This window comes from Neopsephotus bourkii, unplaced genomic scaffold (assembly GCF_033783945.1).
Source record: "Neopsephotus bourkii isolate Nb327-2 ecotype Australia unplaced genomic scaffold, CSIRO-AGI_Nbou_v1 NB_1036, whole genome shotgun sequence".
NCBI classification, from domain to species: Eukaryota; Metazoa; Chordata; class Aves; order Psittaciformes; family Psittacidae; genus Neopsephotus; species Neopsephotus bourkii.
In genome coordinates, this window is record NW_026901525.1 from 3,111,764 (window position 1) to 3,130,968 (window position 19,205).

Sequence of the window (19,205 nt, forward strand, 5' to 3'; positions counted from 1 at the left end):
GCCCATCGACGCGCTCGGCGCTCGGGGGTGCGCGATCCGCCTGCCCCGCCCATCGACGCGCTCGGCGCTCGGCCCCTTCGCCCTGCGTCGGCGCTCGGCCGTGGCGCCTGTACAAGATGGCGGCGCCCACTGCGGCCGGCCGGTGACGGGAGGGCCATGCTGGCGCTGCGGACGGTGCTGGGCCGCTGCCTGGCGGGGCCGGCCCGCGGCGGAGCCGGTGAGGAGCGCGGGGGAAGAGGAGGTTGGGGACAGGCGGGAAGGGGAGGTCTCGGGGTGGCCAAGGGTGGAGGGGAAGGAGCCTGAGGAAGCTCTAAGAGGCGAGGGGAGGCTGTGGGCAGGTACGAGTGGAGAAGCCCGTACCGAGGGCTGGGGGCTGCCCGCTGACCCTGCCCGGTACAACGGGGACCTGCCGGAGCAGCCCAGGCAGTCCCAAGGCTGCAGCTCCCCAAGGCGAAGCTGCTGCGAGCGGGGCCACGGTGCGGGGTGGAACCCTGCGGGGCTTCCGCGCTTGCTGTGACCGCACCGAGAGCGCGGGTGGCGTGCGGAGCCCTGCGCGCAGTGCAGGTGCTGGCAGCCTGCACTCAGCACCGGTGCCCTGCGGGGCCAGCGCGGCGCTCCTGGGCTCGTCTGCCTGTCCCGTTTGCAGGCAGGGCCGGGTGCTGGTATAGTCTGTACTTGAAGACACGTTGGAGGCACAGGAGCAGGCATTGATTGCAGGAGCCTTGAAGGAGCAGCTGGAGGAGTTTGTCCTTGGAAGGTCAAAGAATGTCTCAGTTGAGGCTGTGGATGAGTATTCTCACCCTTAGCAAGCCGTGCTGCTCAAAGGTTGTCTCTAGGTCTCACTGCCTCTGCGCTCTGCCGTTGGGATAGTGCAGAGCAGCCCCTAACTCACACAAGGAATTACTTGATTTAGTTCATCAGTTTAAACCCTCCAGATGGACACAGTGTAGCAGGGAAGCCATCACACTCTGCTTGGTGTCTGTAATCTCTTCCTGCTGCTCTGTTCTCATTATTTGGGTGCAGATCACCCAGAAGCAGCACAGCTTCACCCATTTCTTTTAGCACCCATGTGAGAACCACACTGAACTGTTTACACTCCTTTGGGATAAAAGACCTGGCTGGCCACTGATCCCCTTGAAATCTTAAATACTCTGACCAGTTTTCCAGTACATACTGAGTAGTATTTAATGTGTGCATAGCTTAAAAAAGCATATGAGTCTGATCAGTTTTTGTTTTCTTCCGTCAAGCTTGCAGCCCCCTTATTCAGACAGCCAGATGGTACGCCAGACCTGTGAGAAAAAGAATGAAAGGTATGTCAAGATTAAAAGTTAGCCAAAATTCAGCTGCTCATAATGTGTGGGAAATCAGTACTTGCCATCAGCAAGAGACCACTGATCTCAGTGGGCTGTACACCAGGTTGTAAATCCAGGGTGCTGAAGGCAAGAGGTTGCACCCAATTTTATTCACTCAGTTCCTTCCATCTCAGGTCGATCTCTTTTAAGTTCTTCCTTCTTACTTGGAGCATACAGTCTCTTTTCTTTGCAGCTTGTTTCCTCTGGTCTAGTTTGCAGGTATGTTCAGAGCCCTGACTTTGTACTGCTTTTCCTCAAATGCTCATCTTTTCTTTGTAGACATCCCCAGCCAATTGGATGACCTTCCTCCCACAATGCTGAAGAAAGGTTATACCGATGTCCCAGTAGTAAATAGGTATGATGCAGGGAGAGGGAAGGACTGTTCTCTTCAGAGATTTGTATCTTACACAGGCACAACCACCCTGTGTGCAAGCTGTCACCTGCTTGGTAATTAATCAATGCTCTGTGATCATTGGTTTGCAGTTTAGCACAGAAATTGCAGAGTCATTTTGAAAGTCGAATTTACAAAAGCAATCGCTGATGATGGTTGTTTAAGGGGGGTTGTTTTCTTAATGTAAGCTTAAGTGCTGGTTGCCCACATCTTCTGTGGACTTTGTAGAGCATAGAAAAGAGAAACAATATTGAAATACTACAAATAATCTTCTTAGAAATACCCTGTGCCTGCCTTGAACTCAGGTGCTGGAGAGGGTGTGATGGAACAGCTCAAAAGGAGTGGCTGCTGTTGAAATCTGGACCTGGAGCTGAGAGGGCTTAAGCTTCGATTCCAGCTCTGGTCATGTGTGGTGCAGGGAGAGCCCCCAGTGGCGTTTCTGAGACTTTCACAGATCTTTGAAGGAGCTGATCTTATTTTGCCCTTGTGTGCTTACTTGGGGTTAATCTTCAGCACCCATTTTCACGTCAGGTTTCTGGAACTGATAAGACTTCAACAGAAATAACTGTGCTTCCCTCAGCAGCAAAACTCCTCCATGTTCTGTAATCCACACTGTGGTTTTCCCTAGGAATGCAAGAACCAGTTTATACCTGACAGGTTTGGGAGGGGAGGAGAACTGCTGTACATGTGCAGAGTAAATTAAGGTTGAGAAAAGATAACATGTTCTGAAAAGCTAACCTCATTTCTGTAGTTAAATGTATTTCCTTTCTAGCTTATAAACTAATCTGCAATCTTCTTGCAGTGTGGATGATGTAGTGAAAAGGCTGTTGTCACTGGAAATGGCAAGCCAGGTTAGTTCCATTCTACTTCCATCAAAACATGTGGCAGATCCAGTGAGCATGTGTGTGTAAGTCCTGTCTGTATTGTCAGATGCCCTTCACTTTAAGTGTTCCTCAGTGACTGCAAATCTGGGGCTATTAAATATGTGAGTGAAAAGTTTTGTGTGCTCCTAAAATTGATCATGCAATCTTTATGATAATAATTACATACTAAAATTAGAAGAAAATATTAGGCTGTCACAGGGGAGATGAGCTGTGTTACATTACTGCTGAGGCCTGTGCCCTAGAAACCAGGGCACTGGGCAGCAGATGTGCTTCAAACTACTTTTTGTGTGCCCAGAAAACAAAGTAAGTGAATTGTAAGGCAGCAGAAAGATCTTGCCATTTCTTGCTGCTTAACACTTAAGCTTAAAAAGATGCGAAAAGTAAAAGCTACTGCCATGTGAGCTCATCCCCAGTTCTCTCCCACACTTGTGAGAGCAGCAGGGCCTCTTCAACACCCTCCTTCTGTAATCCTGGGGTGAAAGGTGTGCCTGGACTCTTGGTTTGAACAATGGGACTTGTGTGTTCTGCTGAGATCTTTTTGTGTGCTTTGCTGCTGTCCTCTGTCCTGCAAGCAGCAGGGATTTTTTTTGCAGCACTTCTTTAACGCTTTGTGGTGGACACGGAGTAAAGCTGTTAATTACAAAGCCTTTAGCTGGGTATTTGGGAAGAGAGCTGGGGTGTCTCAGACCTTTAGTGCTCCTGAGAAAGTGACAAACTCTTTGCTGTTATCCACAGAAGGAAAAGATGAAAATAAAGACACAGCAGCTGGTGGAGAAGGTCAGGAGGTCTCCCAGCGACAATGGCTCTTTTGAGGTGCAAGGTAAGTTAAAAAGCAGGAGGGTATTGTTGGCAGACAATATATCTCTGCTTTTATTCAGCTATTCCCACCCCAGCACTTCAGGTTTCCTTCAGGGGAGCACCTGCAGTATGCCCTGGAGCTTCAAGGTTGGGGAACATTGTGGAAGCAGTGCGTGAGCTTGCTGGCAGATGTCTGCTATGGCACCTTCCAAATTCCTGCTCCGTATCCACCCTCCAGGAGTGGCAAGTGCATTATCCTGCTTGAAGTGCTTCTGTGACAGGAAGCATTGCACTTCATTACCAAAATTAACTACTAGATTTAGCCATGGAACCCAAATTTCCCTTTGCATCAGAGAGGTCTAGCTGCCAGTGCAGTGATGGAGGCCGCACTGCCTTTGACCAAGATGCATTCATTTATCATCCTTTAGCTCCTCAGGATGCCACTGGCCTCTTAATCCAATGCCTGAAATCACAAAGAGCTGGCTGCTGCTTTTAGAAAGAGCCTTTAGTTTGTGTCTCTTCCTCCAAGCCAAGTGAAGTGAATGTAAAGTCACCCATAATTAAGTGAGTGCAACAGGCAGTTTACAGATGAAGTCATTTGAGCTGTTGTTAAGCTTTTATCCTCTAATTAAGCATCTTCATAATAGCAATAGTTCTGACTTGGGTTGAATAGGTTGTATTGTGCGGTTTGTTTTGCTCTCGTTTGGAGGACTGTGTGGTGATATTTGCTGTGGTGCAGTGGGTCCTCAGCTGGCAATTTGGAGTCAATGCAGATGACACTTGTCTCACCCCAGAAAGCTGCTGCTGCTCTCACACGGCTTGTTGCATCCGTTCTTTACAGTTGCTGTGTTGACTGCCAGGATACGCAGTTACGAGGAGCATCTTCAGAAGCATCCCAAGGTAACTGTCAGAAGTCTGAGCCCACACGTCTGAGCCAGCAGCTGCTCGGGTTGTTTTCTCAGTTCAGGAACAAAAGGATTTTAATTCTGGGGATTGTGGCTTTCCTAAGAAGGTTATAAAATAGTTATAAATGTTCCCTGGTGCCAGCTTGGGAAGCTGCTGGCTCAGTCACAGCTATATGCTCACCAACCGGGATGGAGAACTTGTTCTTTTTTGTCACTGGATTGGTGGAAACAGCTGAGCAGATACTGTTGAATGGAATTTAGCTAAATTTTTCCTTGCTGCAGGTGTGGCTTTGCTGCTTAGTTTTCAGTGTAATTAATGTTCTCACTTCAGCAGCTGTAATCTCTCTTAGTTCTGCCTATGAGAACGTTGAGCAGGCAGGACTGTGTTAAGTGTCGTAACAACCACAATCCTCCCTAAAGCTGCCTGGGTTCAGAGCCCAAATTTGAAACAGCACAACTGCAAATTTAGGAACAAGATGTATTAAAGATTCTTTAACCAGTGCAAAAGGTGGGAAATGCATTAATCAGCTGTGCTTGAAAAAAGTGCGTTTGTTAATCATAAAAGCTTGAAGGGTAGAATGAAATAGAATTCAGTTTTAGTAAGAAGGCAGCATTTGTACTAAATGTTTCAGTAGCAAAGACCTTTAGAAATTACTTGGATGAAGCCTCTTTCTTACACAGATTGAGGAAGTTTCTCCCATGGGAGGTTGCCCTGAATGGCTGTAGCTACACGTGCTCTCTTCCAAAGAACCACCCAAATGGTCAGAGCCAAGTCATGTTTTATGTTCACATTTAAAAGGGAAATGCTTCTGTGTTGTTTCTGGAACAACACATTTCAGGGGAAGCAGAGTTTTTAGCAAGTAAACCTTCCCTTTGGCCTGTGCCTCCAAGCCACTGTGGCTTTCACGGCTGTGTACAAGTTGGAAACAGCCTTCAAGGCTGGGGGAGGAAGGGGAAGGTGCAAGCACAGAATGAAGAAAGCAATTTCAGTGGAAAGTAAATTAAATCTGCTCAGATCTCCTTGTAGTGACCTAATGTGCTGCAATAGCTGCCAAAAAAAATGGTTCTAAGATACTGTCCTTAACCTGATTGTTTCCTTTCAGCCATAATCAGGTCCATTCTAAGTAATTTATTAGAACAGAGGAGTAATCTGTCTGCAATCTTTGCAGGATAAAAGTAACCGCCGCCGCATGCTGATGGATATAGATCGTCGGAAGAAACTCCTGGGCTATCTTCGGCGTGTCCGCTATGATGCCTTTGAGAACACCTGCAAGCAGCTGAACATCCAGTACAGCCTGCCCCCTGCCTACTCCCGGCGGATCACCAAGCGCTGGCTGGTGAAGAAGGCTTTCTGTCGCAGGGTATGGAGCAGCCTGCAGAGCAGGCCACGTAGCTGGAGTGGGAAAAAGTCCTTTTAGTGAAGGGCACAATTAAGACTGGTAGTTAAATCCTTTTAAAATCCATGCTGCTTTGAATTTGAGCAGACAGTGATAATGTCTTTAGAGAAATGCGTAAGCTCAGCAAAGAGCTCCACAGTTATGCAGTGGGCAGCAGCAGTCGTGCTGCAGATGTTCTGTGCTGGAGAATTTCAGGTTGTTTTGCTGGTTTGCTCTGAAATTTAGGATTCAAGCCAGCTTTGTTTTCCAAGCCTGATATTGGAACTAATATGTGAGACAATTCAATTTAGGGGCAGCTTTGGAACAGAAGTACAGGTACAGCCACTGTCTGCTCTCATTTAATCTCAGTACATCGGTGTAACCACTGTGTGCAGTGTATCTCTGAGCAGAATCAAAAAGCAGGACATACCTTCAGTCTCTACATACTAAACTGTAGCCCAATGCAATTACAACCAAAATACAGCTGGACAGGATGCCTCAAACACTAACCCTGGGTGCAGAGCTGGCTGGCATCCCGGAGGAGGCACATGGGAAGGAGGATATCTCGCTGCACAGCGTGCCTCCTGCCCTCTGCTCCAGAACCGGGGTCCAACTCCCTTCCTCTCACCTTCTCCTGCAGGTGTTTGAGGAGGTGCAGAAGCTGAAAGCACCGGAGAGGCTGAAGCAGAGGCAGGAGCGGCAAGCAAGAGCCAGAGCCAGAGCTGCGCAGAAGGAGAAGGAGGCAGAGGCACAGGCACAGGCCGAGGGCACACCGGTGTAGCAGCACGTTGAACCTGGTGCAGTCTCTAACAATAAATAACTACTGGAAGACCTAAAGCCTCTTTGCTTACGCGTGTGCGTGGCCTGCACCGTTCTGAGCACCTGCAATGAGCAGTTGAAGCAGTTTTAGAAGTTTAAGGCTTGTGTTGTGAGCAGTTCTGGCTGTGTGAGGGGAGGACCTGGGGGTTGTTCACCCCTGGCAGGGATGGGAATGCCTTGGAGCAGTGTCCATCCGCTGCCCTCACCCAGCCAGCCTGTGGGATCGTGCTGTCATGGCACTGACCCAGCTGCATGCAGCTGTGGGGTGATAAATGAGGAGAAAGAACGTGGTAAAACAGCAGCCCTGACTCAAAGCCTCTCTCCTCCTCACCCGGGTTGCTGGGGAACTTTATGGCTGCACAAACCCTGTTAATCACATCTGATTTCACAGTGGACCTATACCTTACCTTTGTTCTCTGCGGCCATCCCTCTGTCATTCTCAAAGTTGGTGGTTTTGTTATACCACAAAACGCTGCTGCTGGTGATGAAAAGAGCATCGCTGATGTGATCACAGTGATGCCTGTTGGCTGATGCCCACAAAACGTCCCCCCTTTGTCTCAGCCGCGGTCACCAGCAGGACACCGGGGAGCGCTGACCTCTCTTTTATCGTATTAAACTTGCTGCTTTCATGCTTTTTGTCACAAACCGCCTCTTCCTCCTGCACCACAACCCATGCACCCGGCTGAAGAGCCTCTCCTGAGGGACCCCTCCCGGCCAAGACGGCGCCTCCCGATTGGCTCCTTGGTTGCCCGGCAACGGCGGCGGCGGCGGGACCGGCGGTCGCCATGTCGCTGCGGACGCTGCCGCTGCTGTTCCTCAACCTGGGCGGGGAGATGCTGTACATCCTGGACCAGCGCCTCCGGGCCCAGAGCATCCCGGGCGAGAAAGCCCGTAAAGGTGAGCGCCCGGGGCCGGGGCACCTCCCGGAGCCCGTCCTGCGCGGGGTCGGGGCTCCCGCGGCCTGTGGGTGCCGAGCGGGGCCTCAGCCTGCGGCCCGCTGCCGGCCCGAGTGCGGGACCGGGGCCTGAGGCTGCCCCGGGTCTGGTCGGGAGGAGCCGCCGGTGCCGGCCCCAAACCTGCTAAAGAGATGGACTCCTCCAGGGCCTGCGTGCCTCTGTTCTCTAGTGCAGTAAACACGGATATACTTAGCACTGAAGGATGCTTAGAACGTAAGAGTGTCTGTCGTTGAAAAGCTTCTGGGGCAAGTAGTTTCTTCGCTGCAGTAATTAATTGTGTGTGTTTTCTCATCTTAATTTCGAAGTAAAGCCTCTTGAATTAATCAGTTGTCATGAAGCTTCTGTGGTAATAACTGCCTGAAGGTCTTATTGAAGCTAATTCGTGAAATGCACACAGATAAGGTATAAACTGAAACCCATTTCTGCGTTTCTGTATTTGTTTCAGAGCTCAGAGATTCAGAAATGTAATTTTGGAATCAAAATAACTCAGGACTTGGGCATCTCAGTCCAGGGCCTGAACTGTTTCAGGAAGATCTGATTCCTTCTCCTGCCTATTCACTATTAAGAAGTGCTAAACAGTAGCACAGGTTTTGCTACAGTGGTGCAAATCTGAGTTATTCCTGTGTATCTTAGGGAATGATCAATGCCAAAAGTTTACTGCTGATCACGTAGGTCTAAGTTTAGAGCTTAGACTGGATTAGTTGAGATATTCCATACTTGGAATATCTCAGCAGGAGAGTTAGCTCTGTACCAGTTTATCCACACTTGTATTTTATCTCACCAAAACTGGAGGGTTAATTTCATTGAGATGTGGTTTCCTCCACACTGAGGTGTTTGTTAATGCTTTAAACTCAAATATTCTTTACTTGCAAGTGTGAAAAACCAGCTGAAAACTTTGCAAGCTCAATGCAAAACATGCTAAAAGTCAGTCCAGGGTACGATTTTATCTCCATTGAAGCAATAGGGTTGTCTCCAAGGGGAGGGCAAGGTTTCACCTTCTGTGTGCTTGTGAAAGATGTCAACTAAGGGAAGAGTTCACTGAATGCTGTGAGAAAAACCCAAGTCCATTAGTTAGATTTTCTCTCTTTTATTTAGATTATTTCTTTTCTTCTCCTTGAAACTATTGTTCTTACTTCTTGAACTGGTGTTTTTGTTTTATATGCTTCGTGTAGATGAATGGACAGATGTGGACAGGAAACGAGGTACTGTAACCTTCTAGCTGCATGCAGTAGACAAACACCACTACATGCACACATGGGGCTCATCATATGTGAACACACCATGTGCTGTTCCTGCAGCCTTCTAGTCATAGTGTCAAAGACGAACAACTCACCCGTTCAATAAAATACACTTGAAATATAGAATGTATTGAAAATAGGCAATAGCTCACAAGTGTCTGGCTTCAAAAGTAAGTCGCTAATTTAATCAAGACCATAAATAGATCAAAACTTTTTATCAGAGCAGCCTTCCCAGCCAAAATGAGATTTGTATTTCTTCTAGCATCGTATCAATGCAATGATATAATTGGGTGGCCATCGTGAAGGCTGTTTTTCAGCTGAACTGCAGGAATAGTTTATATATTCCATTTCTAACTCATTGCTTAGGGTTTTGACAGGTGAACTCCAGGAAGGATTTAAGGCACTTCCATCCTAGCTGCGTATCTGTCTCTGCTAGTGATCTGGGGAGCTCCTTGCAGAGTGATCACAGGGGAGCTCCTCTTGACTGAAATGACCCCTGAGGATGGGTTTGAACTGAGACCTTGGGGTTTGTGCTGGAGCAGCTGCAGAGTGAGTGTGTTTCCTTATAGACTCTGCCTGGAAACAGGCAGCAAAGGGCTCTGGTAAGGAGCTGGGTGGGCAAATAAACCTCTTAAACGATCTCATTTTTGGTAGGTGAACATGGGTAGAACTTTCAGTGGCTTTTTGAGCAGCCCTTTTTAAAGAGGAATCAGGGTTATGATTCTTGGGGTTTTAAATAAGCATCATTTGTAGGTTTTGAAGGTAAATACTGGTATCCTGGAGTCGGCCCCTGCTGTTTTATGCTACCATTAGACCCTGTTTCCAAGAACACTACTTTTCCAGCATCTAAGATTTTAGAAGTCTAAAAAGACTCCAAATTCCTCTTTTATCCTACCCAAACTGATAATGAGTCATACAAAAGCCCTTTTGAGCATATTTAGATTGTAGCAGCACAGATGCAGATCCCACATTGACCAATCCATCAGCTTTTCTTGTGGGAGAAAAAGGTTTGCCTATGGACACTGCTCCTGGGGCGAGCTCTGAAGAGCTGCATAGAGTAACCAGATGATAAAGCCATGACAAGGCAGCTTCACATGCCTTTGACCTTGTTACCAACTATAAACCTATTGCAAGTAGAATGCGTGGCAGTTTTGAACTCATAACGTTCCCTCTGCTGCCTTGAATGTCCTCCAGGAAGCACAAGCATAATCCAGGTGTAAAGGCTTCAGTCTCTTCTCATGCATCCAAGCCACGTTACGTGGCAGTGCACTAGACATTAGCACGTTTCTGGCACCAGTGACAGGGCATGTGGAAGTGAAAACCACTGTAAATCCTCAGCTTCTCTTCTGCCCATCCATTGTCTATACTTGGTTTCCCTTTCCCCATCCCAGTGGATGAAACCCCTCTCTGCTGAGTTGCTTTTATGCTATGTTGCTTGGCCTATCATTTTCCCTGAGCTCCTTTCTTTGTTATTTTCCATTGTTAGAATGGTGTAAATATCTCCTTAGGGCCTACCTGTGCTCTCAGATCTCTCTGCTGTGTCATTACCAAACATACCATGTGAGATTTGCCCTTTACCATGACATTTTTTGTGTCTCTGTCAGTTCTTTTTATAGCAAATACAAGAGTTTTTAATCTCAGAAGACAATTTATGTCAGGCTGGGTGTGTGGTTAACACAGAGCTTGGAATTGCAGTGTGGATATCTGCCAGCCACAGTCAGCATACTGGGATGTTGTCTGTCTCCTGACAGTTTCGGTTATTGGTGACCCTCCAAAGATGCTTCTCAGCCTTTGTGTGGGCAACATGGGCAAGCAACTTAAAAATATCTTTCTTGACAGCAGCATAAGGCAAAAGTTCCTCATTTCTGTCATAAATGATTACTTGCAAAGTGAAATATAAACTAATGCTAATATGTTTGACTTTCTCCACTGAAAAAAGGGAGGGGGTTTGCCTCAGGCTGCAAGTGGTGATTGGTTTATGGACAGTTTGTTTGAAAAGACAGGAGGAAGAGGAGGGATTTTCCTCCCATTTGTAATTAGGTGTATTTATAATCCACACTGCCCAGAAGCTGAGCTGAGGTCTGTCAGGATCCATGAGCCCCATGAAGTGCAGTGCAATGGGTGCTGGAATGTGTGTCTCACCAGGGGTGTGCAGCAGTGTAGGAGAAAACCCAAACCCATCAGGTTTAAGCAAGGAGAGAGAATCCCATCAGAAGGTACTTTTCCTAAGTTACTCGCTCTGAGCACCTACAGCATGCCTAACCACATTCACTAAGACTTACTCATCTGAGACAAGATGAAGTGGCTGGGACATTAACTTTCCTTTGGCTGTCTGTGTAGGTTGTGAGAAGCCAGGTGTCTACCCCAGCAGTTAATGATTCCAGGAGTGTTTCCAACAGCTAATCACTACCACTACACATAGTTCATCCTTTTTTCCTTTTCTTTCCTCTGAGATTTTTCTGATTTCTAAGCATCAGCCTCAGTAACAGCCACCTGCTCAGGAAAACTCAGGCTTGTGTAGGAATCTGTGTGATTTGAAGATTGATTTAACCTGTTTTGGTTAGAGAACTAAATGCTTATTTATGAGACCTCTCTAGAATGTATCAGGTATTATGATCAAAGTATCAGATCCAGCACAAAAGCTAAGATGACGCGTCTGCTTGGATCACTGCAAAATGTTTTCTCTCTTCTTTGCATTAAAAGCTCCATAACCAGAGTGTAGCCCTTATACTCAGCACTCCTGATCTCCATGTACTCTTGTGTAAGTCATGTTACATTTAGACATGGAATTGCCTTACGTAGACAATTCCATGTCTAAATTTACACCTAAAAAACCCCAAAGCATGTGTAAGGAAGTTGAGAGTTCTGCTTTTGAACTGCTCTACGATCTGCAGAGGTGGTTGTGTAAGAGCCCTGAATGGCCTGACACAGATCCCAGTGTTATAAATGCCTCCTTAAATACTTGCCAGTGTTAATCCCTATGAAACAAATACTACCAGGAGCCTTGAATCATTCAGGAGCTTCTGTTTAGAAGGAAAAATAGACTAAGAGTGTCAAAGGCTAAAGAGAGGACAGGCAGAGTCAGTTGGCTGTAGTTTGCAAAACAGTCTTCTTAGGAAGCAGAACTGCAGCTTTTATAGATGATACGTGTCAGAGTCGCCTATAGACAAAGTCATTTAAAAAGGGAAAAGTGCCATAGCTGTAAAAGCAGCAACAAACCCAACCTTATTCCCACTGGAAAACAGGGTTTGCTGCGTTCTGCAGCAGGAATCTTGCTTGGGCTGCTGTGGGATTGAGAGAAATGTTGACATTAGGAAGTGATGTTCCTTTTTCCTTTGTGGCTATGTACCGCCTTCCACAGGTAAGCGTTCACGTCAGTCCTCACAGCTGTCAGTGTCCCAAGTTCTCAGTGTGGAACGAATCCTGTGCTGTTTCTGAAGCAAAAACCCAGAGGCTCTTTGTCTTTGCAGTTATGAATGACATCATCACAACCATGTTCAATAAAAAATTCATGGAAGAGCTGTTTAAACCGCAGGAACTCTATTCCAAGAAAGCGCTACGAACAGTGTACGACCGCCTGGCTCATGCTTCAATCATGAGACTGAACCAGGCAAGCATGGACAAGGTAAAGAACCTCCTGCCCAGTCCTTCTGTGCTCCTCTTTATGGGTTTCTGGTTGGGATAATTAGCACGTTGCTTTACATCACTGTAATTCTGAAGGGCTTTGTGACAGCCCTCATTCCATTCGCTTCCTTTGTAAAAGAAGTTCTCATCAAGGTTTTGGGGAAATTCATGGTAGTGTCAGATACTTCAGAACTTGTATTTCTGCTTTAATAGCTAAAAGTTGGATTTTTAAGAGTTCAGGAAGCATTCTTTATCAGATTTTTTTTAATATCTATTTAAAATACATACATACATGGGTGTGTATAAATATCTATTTCTATATTGACACTGTTTTGCAGTTGCAAATTAAGCAGAAATGAAATCAGAATTCTTGCCTGCAGACAGTATATCCAGCAGAACTGGGTTACCTGAGAGACCTCTACCTGGGTGCCAGGGTTATGGAAATTGGCAGTAGTTTCAAAGGCAGTTGGAAAGCCCAGCAGGAGGACTGACAGTGATTGCAGAGCTCTTATTTTCTCAAGAAACAAAGCGGAAAAGATTCTTCTTCCCATGGGCAGGCGCTAACCTCAATGTCTAAATCCCTTCCTACATCAGCACAAAGCTCCCTGAGTGGTGTCACACTCTCTGTGTTGTGGCAGAACCAACGTTTCCCCGTGTTCCCTTGCAGCTGTATGACCTGATGACGATGGCTTTCAAATACCAAGTGCTGCTGTGCCCCCGGCCCAGGGACATTCTGCTGGTCACCTTCAATCACCTGGATGCCATCAAGGATTTCATATACGATTCCCCTGGGATTATGAATCAGGTGGATGAAACTTTCCGACGGCTGATTGATGTAAGAATCCTTTGGAACAGGGTGGGATACACTGTGGTTTGAGGTGATTTTGTTTTCTCTTTCAAGCTCATCATAAAGACTAAATACTACATCAGCAAGTGCCATATCAAGTGTGGACATTGATATCTCCGCAGAGAAACATCCCAATAACCTTCACTTCTTTTTTACCTGAGGGAAACAAATTGGCCTCCCAGTTTCCAACTTTTGCTGGAATTCTTTGGACAAAGAATATGAGCATTCCAGTGAAAGGGAACTGGTTTCACAACATGTTGAAAGTTCTGGGAAGTCATGAAATGTTTCTAAAAGGCTGCTGGAGAGGGAGATGTCTACAAGTCAAGTGTTATTTTTCTCCTGGTGCAGGTTAAATCAATACATTGCTTATTCAGCCTGATCAAATCTGCACTGACTTCTGCAGGAATTAAATCAGACTTTACTCATGGATAATAATTACTGATAATGACCAGAAGCCCCCTCACACACACCCCCCCCCCCCATCATTTCTCCTTCCCCTGCCACACACATGCTGTTCTTGCCAGCAGTATTCCAGTATCCTTGTTTCCACCTGTACCTTGGATATAGTACACTTGCAAAGCCTTCCATGATGGTTTTTCTTTTCCAGACATACACCTGTCTTTCTGATGGGGAATTTCAGCTCATCAGGCAAACGCTCCTCATTTTTTTTCAGGACATGCACATACGGGTAAGAGCTCAATACAACCATTCAGTAAGTATAAAAGGGAGTTTGTGGCTAGAATACGGAGGTGTCTTGGTATAATTACACTGTAGGTTTGGTTTTATTACATACACTTTCCAGTCATCGTGATGTCTTTGTAATTTCAACTTCAGCATTTCCCAAACCGAGCACATCTACTACAATAACACTCTAATTCTAAAATGCTATGGAAAAAAGGAATCTCTGCAAGTATGGATCTGCTGGTTCATAAATATGTTTTTCCTTTTAATAAAAATTAAATATGAAAGAACCTGAGCTTTAAGTCACGGGATTTTATATTCTCTAAATAAATGGATCATACTCAAGTGCATAAACAGTACATATCTTTTATTTATTCATTTTAATATTAGATTGGTGTGCCCATGGTCTGGACCACAGTTCTACATTACTGGCTTTGGCCTGTATCATACTGTTAGTATAATATAGTACATATATATATATACACATATATATACAGTATAGTATATAGAATATAAACCTAAATCTCTAGGAAACTTACTCCAGTCTAGGCAGGAAGGCTGCAAGGCCAGACTTCAAAGGATTCACATCACAAGATATGCAATTGATTTTCTCAAAGGTGGAATATTCTTTTACAGGTTTCTATCTTTCTGAAGGACAAAGTGCAAAACTCTAATGGTCGCTTCGTGCTGCCAATATCAGGCCCTGTTCCTTGGGGCACAGAAGTTCCAGGACTCATCAGGTGAGCTCTGAACCACTGCTCATCCTGTTTGCAGTGCCTTGCACATATGGATGCTCATGGAGAGTGGCCAGTCCCAGAGGCCTAATAGGAATTGAGCTTAGGCTGTCATTCACGTTGCATGGATAGCTGAACCTCCAGTAAGTCCTATTTAAAGGATTTGGGACTAAGTCAGCCAGCAATGAAATGTTAAGCTGTTCCTGGCATTCCCTACTCCATTAAATTAGTTATTAGTACTTTATCCTGTAAAATAGGCATTCACTAACACACAGATTAGGGTTTTATTCCCCTTTTTCTTGTGCTGTTAGCAAAGGAACTCAGTACTGAAAATCAGTATAAAACTATTAATTATGTTTCAATAATGACTTGTTTTTAAGGATGTTTAATCACGATGGAGATGAAGTTAAAAGAACTGAGTTCACCACTCCTGGAAATTATGTTACTCCAGAAAGGGAAGGATCTTTTGGTCTTTATGGAGACAGAGTCCTCAAACTCGGAACAAATATGTAAGTAACTTTAGTCCTACATAGAAACAGGAAGTAAATGCTGATGGTTATGGATTTGTTCAAAAGCACATCTTCAGCCTTGTGTTTTTTTCCCTCTTTTCTGTTACCAGCTTGAACTATAACTTCTTATTTCAATTATTTACAGTCTTCAGAAAAATACCCTAAAATCATAGATACCGTGCTGCTTCTTCCAACTCCTTTATCTCATACAGGTAACAGTGATCTTTCTCTTGTGTTTTTTTTCCCTTTAGGTACAGTGTTAGTCGGCCAGTAGAGACACACATGTCAGGATCATCCAAAAACTTGGCATCCCATGCAAAGGTCAGTGTTGTTCTCTTCCTGTCACTGGTTAACTGGCTGACCAGTCTGGGTCAGTGGGTCCTGAGCTGGCCACATGTGGTGGGAGATTTTCCTTTCAGATTTCACATTGTTTTCCCTTGTCCCTCAATAGATGGGGTCACTCATTGAAATGCCCACATCTGGCACCTCCAAATCATTCACTGCCTTCCCCTTTGTTCATCTCATTTCTCAGGGAAACAAAATCCATTATTTTAGTCTGCAGTTACAGGATAACCTCAGGGGAATTGCTTCTGTTGTTCTTCTTAGGGAGGCCTTATAAGAATCTTCCAATACCTAAAGGGGGCCTACAAGAAATCTGGAGAAGGACTTTTTACTGTAGGGATAGTAAAAGAGGGAATGGCTTTACCCTGCCAGAGGGGAGCTTGAGATGAGCTCTTAGGCACAAATTCTTCCCTGTGAGGGTGCTGAGGTGCTGGCACAGGGTGCCCAGAGAAGCTGTGGCTGCCCCATCCCTGGCAGTGCTCAAGGCCAGGTTGGACAGGGCTTGGAGCAAGCTGCTCTGGAATCCAGTCTGGGATTCTCAAGAGAATTGAGAATCCAGTTGTCCATGGTCCCTTTTGAGCTGGGGAAAGGCACGTTTTCCTGAAGAACCTCACACACAGGCTTATGCAATGGCTTTCTTGCAGCCTATTTTAATCTCTACAGAAACAGAAAGCTAGTTTTACATATTTCTCAGCTATTCAATTTAGCTGTAAAATTATCTTGTCCTGGGTCTATAAATTCGAGCATCATTTTATAGCTTGTAATTACTAGCTATCTGCACAATCCGTACCATCAACAATACAGAAATGTATTTATATCACTCTGAAGAACATTTATGTAATATCAGAAAACACAAAAATGATTATAGTCCTCATCTCCAGGGTAACCTCACCAATGAACCTGTTTTCTGCAGGAGAATATAGTTCCTAACCCTCTTGCTAAAGAAGAACTGAACTTCCTGGCCAGGCTGCTAGGAGGTCTGGAGATCAAGAATCCCAGTGGCAGTGACACAGGATTTCGACTGAATTTGTTCACAACCGACGAGGAGGAAGAGTATGCTCAGGTCCTTCTTAATTTGGGGATTGGGAGCTGGTGCCAGTATGGACAGCCCTGGAGAGCTGGACAGCTTTAGGGGACAACATAGCAGGGGTTAGCATTTTGTTGTCCTGGTCCAAATGGTCCCTTTAGGATGAAGGAGGGGTGCTTTTCCCAGCTTGTTTATTCCGGCTGTCAGCAAGGAGAGCATTTCCTTTACTGGTGTCCCCTCTGAGCAGCACTGGTGGTCAGCAGTGGGTGACGAGCTGTGCTTCATTCTGTCCATGGAACAGAGCCATCCCTTCAGCCCTTTCAGCTCTCCTTTCCCCAGATACACCTACATATGGAGGTGTATTTGGGAACCGGTGGTGGTGATGAGCCTCGAAGGCTTGACCACTGTAGCCCTCTCCTGGTGGGGAGCACAAGGGCACTGAGACTTTTTGTTACATGATCTCTGCAGAAATCTACTTTTAATCTCACTGACAGAGATATTCCCAGTCTTCTACATCGAGCTTAAAAAAATCTGAGGCAGGGAAAAGCCTCCAAACTGAGGTCGATATATTCATTTGCCCAGTAGGAACAGGGACATGGTCCAAACTTCATGCTTATGGGAGCCTCATGAAATCTGATTTTTATCATTTACTTGTGTGTCATCATGACATTAAGCACTCTTTTCATGTTTTCAATCAAGACACGCTGCACTGACTAGACCTGAAGAGTTATCATACAAGGTTATCAACATAGAAGCCACACAGGTACGTATAGCACACTTAAGACCTTTGATTCTTACTGCTCTGCACCCCGAGTAGTAACCTAAAATATACCTTTTACCCCCATTTAAGCTCATCAGTAAATCATGGCACTATTTTCTACCGAGCCCGTGCATTTGTTGACTGTTTCATAAGAGAACTTGAAACCTGACAAATATTACAAGTGCATAATACTATAATAACAGTATTATAATACAAATATTCTAAGCTTTTAGCTGCTTAAGATGGAGAAGTGTTACTGGCTCCTTTGCCTGCTTATGGCTACAGCCCGATGCCTGCAGCCCTTCTCGAAGGGACTCAGCGGCACCGGCAGGCAGCTGGGCACATCCCCGGGTAGCCCAGCCAAGGCTGGTGGCAGCAGGGGCGGGCACATGGCAGGGCAGCCCCGCAACAGGCCCGTCCTGTCCGATCGCGGTCTGAGCCGCGCTGTCTCGCCCCGCAGGAGCCGCGCCGGCGGGAGGAGCTCTCCTGCATCCTGGGGGAGCTGGAGGCGGAGGAGCCGCGCCCGGAGAGCTCCGGGAAGGGCGAGGATCTCCTGGCGCTGATGGATGCGCTCTGAGCACGGTAAAGGTCCGGGGCGGGACCGGGAGCGGGGAGGGACCGGGAGCGGGAGCAGAGCGCAGGCGCGGCCGCCCCTTCCTGCCGCCGGGCGGGCGGGCGGGTGAGCGTGCAAGGGGATGGGGCTCGGGGGTGAGCGTGCAAGGGGGGGAGCAGGGTCTGTGTGTGCGGGCAAAGGGGGGCACACGGAGAGCGGGAGCGGTGGGAGAGGGGCGGTGTGCAAGGGGGGGCACATGGAGAATGGGAGTGACTTGGGAGAGAGGGAGTGTGCAAGGGAGGAGGCAGTGAGGGTCCCAGCTTGCAAGGGGGGCCCGTGAGGAGTATGAGTGGTTTAAGAGGGGGCAGTGTGCAGGTGAGTGTGCAGAGGGTGGTAGGGATGCTGAGGAAGGTGGCTCTGGCCAGTGGTGGGGGTATCCAGCCGGGATGCAGCTCGGTGTCTCCCTGTTCCCAGCCGAAGGCACGCGATGGAGGTCAGCCACTCAGTCAAGGAGCGCACCATCGCGGAGAACAGCCTGGTCATCCTGCTGCAGGGCCTGTGCGGCCACATCACCACCGTGGACCTCCGCGACGAGAGCACGGCCACGGGGCGCATCACCAGCGTGGACGCCTTCATGAACGTGCGTCTGGCCGAGGTTTCCTTCACGGACAGGCAGGGCACCGTGTCCCAGCTGGACGAGCTCTTTGTGACCGGCAGGAACATCCGCTACGTCCATATCCCCGACGAGGTGGACATCAGGGCCACCATCGAGCAGCAGCTCCAGGCCATCCACAGGGTCCGCTACTTCGGGGGCCGTGACAAGGGCAGGAAGGAGTTCCCTCGTGCCAAGTACAAGTGAGCCCATGGACCTGCCCTTTTGGACTGCCAGCCACCTCTGCATCTCACTCCAGACATCCCAGCTGGGCACACGGGACTCTGCTGCTCCCCTGGCCAGTGCCCACAGGGAAGCAGGGTTATTCTTTGTGATAAATAACCCCATTTAAAAGGGTCTTTGATCTCTCAGCTCATTTTCTTTCTGCTGGCAGCTACCTGTGTGTCCCGTGGTGGCCAAGCAAAGTTCTTCCAGCCAAAGCCACATGCTGCTGGGCTGCAGCCTTCCTGCTGCCCATGGTTGGCTTTCCCCTTGTCCAGTACCCTGCAGGATGGCCCTGAGCTGGGGATGGGGTCAGTTGTGGTCTAAGAGTTTCACGGGCAGAGGGCCACGGGAGAGGGGCTGAGCTTGGCGCGGAGGGGGCTGGCTTTGCCCAGGGCACGCAGAGAGCGATGCCGGAGCTGCCGGCCCTGCTCCTCCATCACCGTTGGCGCAGCTCGGCCCGCCTGGTGCTGCCCTCGCCGCTCCCCGTGGGTCGGAGCCCCGCTGTGAGCCCTGCCCGGGGCAAGGCCGGGCC

At 47.4% G+C, this 19,205-nt stretch overlaps 3 protein-coding genes across 5 annotated transcripts; all 3 read left to right on the top strand.

The window, feature by feature from the left end:
• Positions 1 to 64: 64 nt before the first annotated feature.
• On the top strand, positions 65 to 6,624 carry MRPS15 (mitochondrial ribosomal protein S15). 2 transcript variants are annotated; one of them, XM_061360757.1, is made up of 8 exons: positions 65 to 217; positions 1,248 to 1,310; positions 1,632 to 1,707; positions 2,546 to 2,594; positions 3,363 to 3,447; positions 4,267 to 4,325; positions 5,500 to 5,691; positions 6,347 to 6,624. In XM_061360757.1, exons 1-8 carry the CDS (start codon positions 157 to 159, stop codon positions 6,485 to 6,487), a joined length of 726 nt encoding a protein of 241 aa, XP_061216741.1. In that variant the 5' UTR covers positions 65 to 156; the 3' UTR covers positions 6,488 to 6,624. The 2 variants fall into 2 exon arrangements, with proteins under 2 accessions (XP_061216741.1, XP_061216742.1); XM_061360758.1 differs by lacking the exon at positions 1,248 to 1,310 and having other exon boundaries at positions 111 to 217.
• A 634-nt stretch (positions 6,625 to 7,258) lies between these two features.
• On the top strand, positions 7,259 to 18,409 carry OSCP1 (organic solute carrier partner 1). Of its 2 annotated transcripts, XM_061360759.1 has the most exons (12): positions 7,259 to 7,422; positions 8,654 to 8,683; positions 12,190 to 12,344; positions 13,011 to 13,178; positions 13,798 to 13,878; positions 14,508 to 14,611; positions 14,986 to 15,114; positions 15,366 to 15,435; positions 16,370 to 16,509; positions 17,183 to 17,246; positions 17,704 to 17,922; positions 18,271 to 18,409. In XM_061360759.1, the coding sequence occupies exons 1-11, from the start codon at positions 7,311 to 7,313 to the stop codon at positions 17,818 to 17,820; spliced, it is 1,170 nt and encodes a 389-aa protein (XP_061216743.1). In that variant the 5' UTR covers positions 7,259 to 7,310; the 3' UTR covers positions 17,821 to 17,922; positions 18,271 to 18,409. The 2 variants fall into 2 exon arrangements, with proteins under 2 accessions (XP_061216743.1, XP_061216744.1); XM_061360760.1 differs by lacking the exons at positions 8,654 to 8,683; positions 18,271 to 18,409 and having other exon boundaries at positions 7,268 to 7,422; positions 17,704 to 17,820.
• Positions 18,284 to 18,805, top strand: LSM10 (LSM10, U7 small nuclear RNA associated). Its single transcript, XM_061360763.1, has one exon. The coding sequence runs from the start codon at positions 18,284 to 18,286 to the stop codon at positions 18,653 to 18,655; it is 372 nt and encodes a 123-aa protein (XP_061216747.1). The 3' UTR covers positions 18,656 to 18,805.
• Positions 18,806 to 19,205: the final 400 nt, after the last annotated feature.

Excerpts from the sequence above, each read along its gene's own strand:
- MRPS15 (XM_061360757.1), top strand. The coding sequence starts at position 157 with ATGCTGGCGCTGCGGACGGTGCTGGGCCGCTGCCTGGCGGGGCCGGCC. Across the intron at positions 218-1,247 it reads GCCGGCCCGCGGCGGAGCCG|CTTGCAGCCCCCTTATTCAG; the intron begins GTGAGGAGCGCG and ends TCTTCCGTCAAG. Across the intron at positions 3,448-4,266 it reads TGGCTCTTTTGAGGTGCAAG|TTGCTGTGTTGACTGCCAGG; the intron begins GTAAGTTAAAAA and ends CGTTCTTTACAG.
- OSCP1 (XM_061360759.1), top strand. The coding sequence starts at position 7,311 with ATGTCGCTGCGGACGCTGCCGCTGCTGTTCCTCAACCTGGGCGGGGAG. Across the intron at positions 12,345-13,010 it reads ACCAGGCAAGCATGGACAAG|CTGTATGACCTGATGACGAT; the intron begins GTAAAGAACCTC and ends GTTCCCTTGCAG. Across the intron at positions 13,879-14,507 it reads TTCAGGACATGCACATACGG|GTTTCTATCTTTCTGAAGGA; the intron begins GTAAGAGCTCAA and ends ATTCTTTTACAG.
- LSM10 (XM_061360763.1), top strand. The coding sequence starts at position 18,284 with ATGGAGGTCAGCCACTCAGTCAAGGAGCGCACCATCGCGGAGAACAGC.